Source organism: Cyprinodon variegatus, unplaced genomic scaffold (genome assembly GCF_000732505.1).
Source record: "Cyprinodon variegatus isolate N-32 unplaced genomic scaffold, C_variegatus-1.0 Scaffold540, whole genome shotgun sequence".
Taxonomy (NCBI): Eukaryota; Metazoa; Chordata; class Actinopteri; order Cyprinodontiformes; family Cyprinodontidae; genus Cyprinodon; species Cyprinodon variegatus.
The window spans coordinates 163,318-166,266 of record NW_015150993.1 but is presented as its reverse complement, the minus strand read 5'-3'; the positions used below and the strand labels follow the sequence as shown (position 1 = coordinate 166,266).

At 37.7% G+C, this 2,949-nt stretch overlaps 1 protein-coding gene across 1 annotated transcript in view; it reads left to right on the top strand.

Annotated features, from left to right (window-relative positions):
* The first annotated feature begins 1,014 nt into the window (after positions 1 to 1,014).
* The window catches only part of LOC107095368 (placenta-specific gene 8 protein-like), a 9,353-nt gene continuing 7,418 nt past the window's right edge, over positions 1,015 to 2,949 (top strand). Inside the window, exons 1-3 of the mRNA XM_015391424.1 lie at positions 1,015 to 1,095; positions 1,785 to 1,891; positions 2,000 to 2,154. Of these exons, the coding sequence (XP_015246910.1) occupies positions 1,792 to 1,891; positions 2,000 to 2,154 (255 nt within the window). The 5' untranslated portion in view covers positions 1,015 to 1,095; positions 1,785 to 1,791. The remainder of the gene's footprint in view (positions 1,096 to 1,784; positions 1,892 to 1,999; positions 2,155 to 2,949) is intronic.

Genomic DNA, 2,949 nt, shown 5'->3' with positions numbered 1-2,949 from the left:
TATTTATAAACATTAAACCAAAGCCAAGAGTGACGAGTAACATTCTTTTTACAAATGTAAGGAATAGAAAGTACAGATACTTGTGTGAAAATGTAATGAGTAGAAGTCAGAAGTAGGAATAAAAATAAGTAATTTGAGTTAAGTCTTTGTTACTTGACACCTCTGTTAATTAATAAATGGTTAATCCAATGTGAAGCAAGGACATAATTGATTTAGACTGTTTTTTTTCCTATCAGCATTTATTTTTTTACTGTCTCATTTCTGTATTTGACCAATCTGTTTCTGTAAGTAATCAGCACCTCTATTTAGGAGCAGATGTGAACCATGCTTATCTTTGTTTTGCCATGGATGCTCATTCTAGTAATCTACAGCAAGATCCAGTGTGTCAGCTTGAAAGCCCTCATGTTTTTAGTTTAGTTAAATAGGGGTGAGATTCCACTAGCTTTTGTCCCTTCTGAAGGCTGTTATGCTTGCTTTTAAAAGTACAATAAACAATCAGATAAGTGAAAGTTGAGGTGTGTTATTTATGTGGAAATCCAACTGTGAAAGCTGTATGGTTGAAAGTTAGAACTGATAGAGAGTACAGATTTGTTATTCTAGTATTATTCTTGCTACTTTGTTGAAGTTTTATGTAGTATAAAAAAAGGTTAAATTTTTAGGAAAAAGGTTAAAAAATGTCAGCCAGACTTTATTTCGGCTTCTAAGGTAATCAGACATATTTCGTTCATAATTACTTATGAAGAAAAAAAACTACATATAGTTCTGACCAAAAAATCTTGAGGGGAAGCCTTTAGTTCCAGGGATTCCCAACAATTTTTAAATGTATACTGTACAGTCTAGATTTTAATTGAGTAATCCTTAAATCTATTATTCACTTAAGAATATTTCAAGTCTGAATTTAAAAGTTCCAAGAATATTTTACATAATTAGTTAACAGTCGTGGGAATAGAGCTGCCCTGTTTACCATCTGACCTTCTTGTATTTATACCAAAACACAGAAAAACGACAGCGTACAGAAAGAACGTAAGTCAGTTATAAGTAAGGACAAAACAGTTCACTGTGCTTGGACTTTCAGACTTTAAGGTTTTTAAATAGGTAAGTTATTTTAATTATCAAGACTGGTTGGCTATCTTCAGTTGCCAACACATTTTAGACTCTTTCTGTGCTTTGAATTGGCTTGTGTTCGTAAAGCAGGGCTGAAATATGACTTCAGAAGAAAAAAGAAAAAAAAGTGCAGGGTTTTTCCTTTAAAACAAACATCAACATATGTTGGTTTTGATTATTTGTTTCTTTGTCACTGGATCTAATATTAATAGATCTTATTGGAACGCTTAAGGGAAAACCTGCAAGGACAAATATAGCAGTAATGTTTTTTGCTTTGTGTTTGGTCTGTACTTCAGTTATCAAACCAAACAATATACCGGTAAACACATTTCTATTTTGTACAGAATCGCTTTAAACTAATTAACGTGGGCAACCATTGCAAGTTAAGGTGTTATGCGTATTTGTCATTTTTTAACAAAGCAGTTATTTTTTGTCTTTATTTTGAACACTCATGCCAATGTTTCACAAGAGAGACATTCTCACTTAGATAACTTCTTTGGTTGCCCTGAGGAAAATCTGATTAGATGTTTCAAATGGAGCATCATCAGAGTAAAGCTATCTCACTTAACCAGATGATGTGAATTCATGACCATGAGATGTGAGATTTGGTTGTGTTTTGATCTGATACTTTTGCTCTAACTTGTATGAATATAACCTCTGATATGGCACTGGATGTACAGGTGAGCTATGTCCAGACAAGTAGTCAGTGTGCAGCCAAAGACCAAGGCCAAACAGGTCGGAGAGTGGAGCACTGGACTGTGTGAGTGCTACAAAGACATCGGAGACTGTAAGTGAGCCACGTGATGTAAAACAAGTGATTTTATGATATTCAGGCCAGCTTCCCTTTATGTATCAGCTGATTGAGCACTTTGTGTGTGTCTGTGTGCGTTTGCAGGTTGTTTTGCTTGCTGCTGCCTCCCGTTGTTTACCTGTAAGGTTACCAGTGCAGTTGGTGCCTGCCCGTGCCTGCCTCTGCTGGACTGTATCAGCTGTGTCCCTCCAGCCTCTCTGGCCATGAGGGCTTCTGTCAGGGAACGATACGGCATTAAGGTGTATCCCATCACACATTCTCGCTTACTCAGAAATTAATCTGTTGGTCTTTCTGAACGTCCGCCCTAACCCCAAAATCCTTAAATCGCTATATAGAGGGGGGACCATATGGGGTGGGGGAGCTGTTGGTCACGTAACTCCACCTCCCCACATAATGCCTGCGACATCTTTGTCATTTGTCTCCGCTGTCGCTGTGACAGCAAATCCCATAATGCTTTGCAAAGAGAGTTCCACAGAAAGCGTTCCGGGATACATCTGCTTGTCTAGTGACCATGGATGATCACTACTTTTCTATCACGAGGAGGAAGGCTAAGAGAGATGGAGTTGGAGGAAGTTAGAAGGGAAGTTAGACGAGGAACCAGCACTTAAGAACTGAACAGAGAGCATATTTAAGGGAGACTGAAACAAAGAGTGGACTAATGAGCAGATTGGGAGCAGGTGTGAACAGGGCAGAATCAGGAAAGGAGCTAGGGCAAAAGGAGAACACAAGAGGGTAGCAGAGGGCGACAAACAAAAACCTGAAGACTGAAAATAGCCAGAAAACACAACAAAATAAGAACCAAACCACTAAGACTAGAAAACATGGAGCAAAGCAAAACTGAATACTCAAAAGAAAAACATAAAAGAACCAGAACTCTGACATATAGTGCCCTATATAGTGGTTAGTGCAGACATTCGGACACATCCAGTGTCTTGTTATCAAAACACAGATATTTTTAGAGGTTAACATCTGAAACCTTGAGCAAGGATGATTGACTTGATACCATATCACAATTGCTATAGAAATAATGTAAC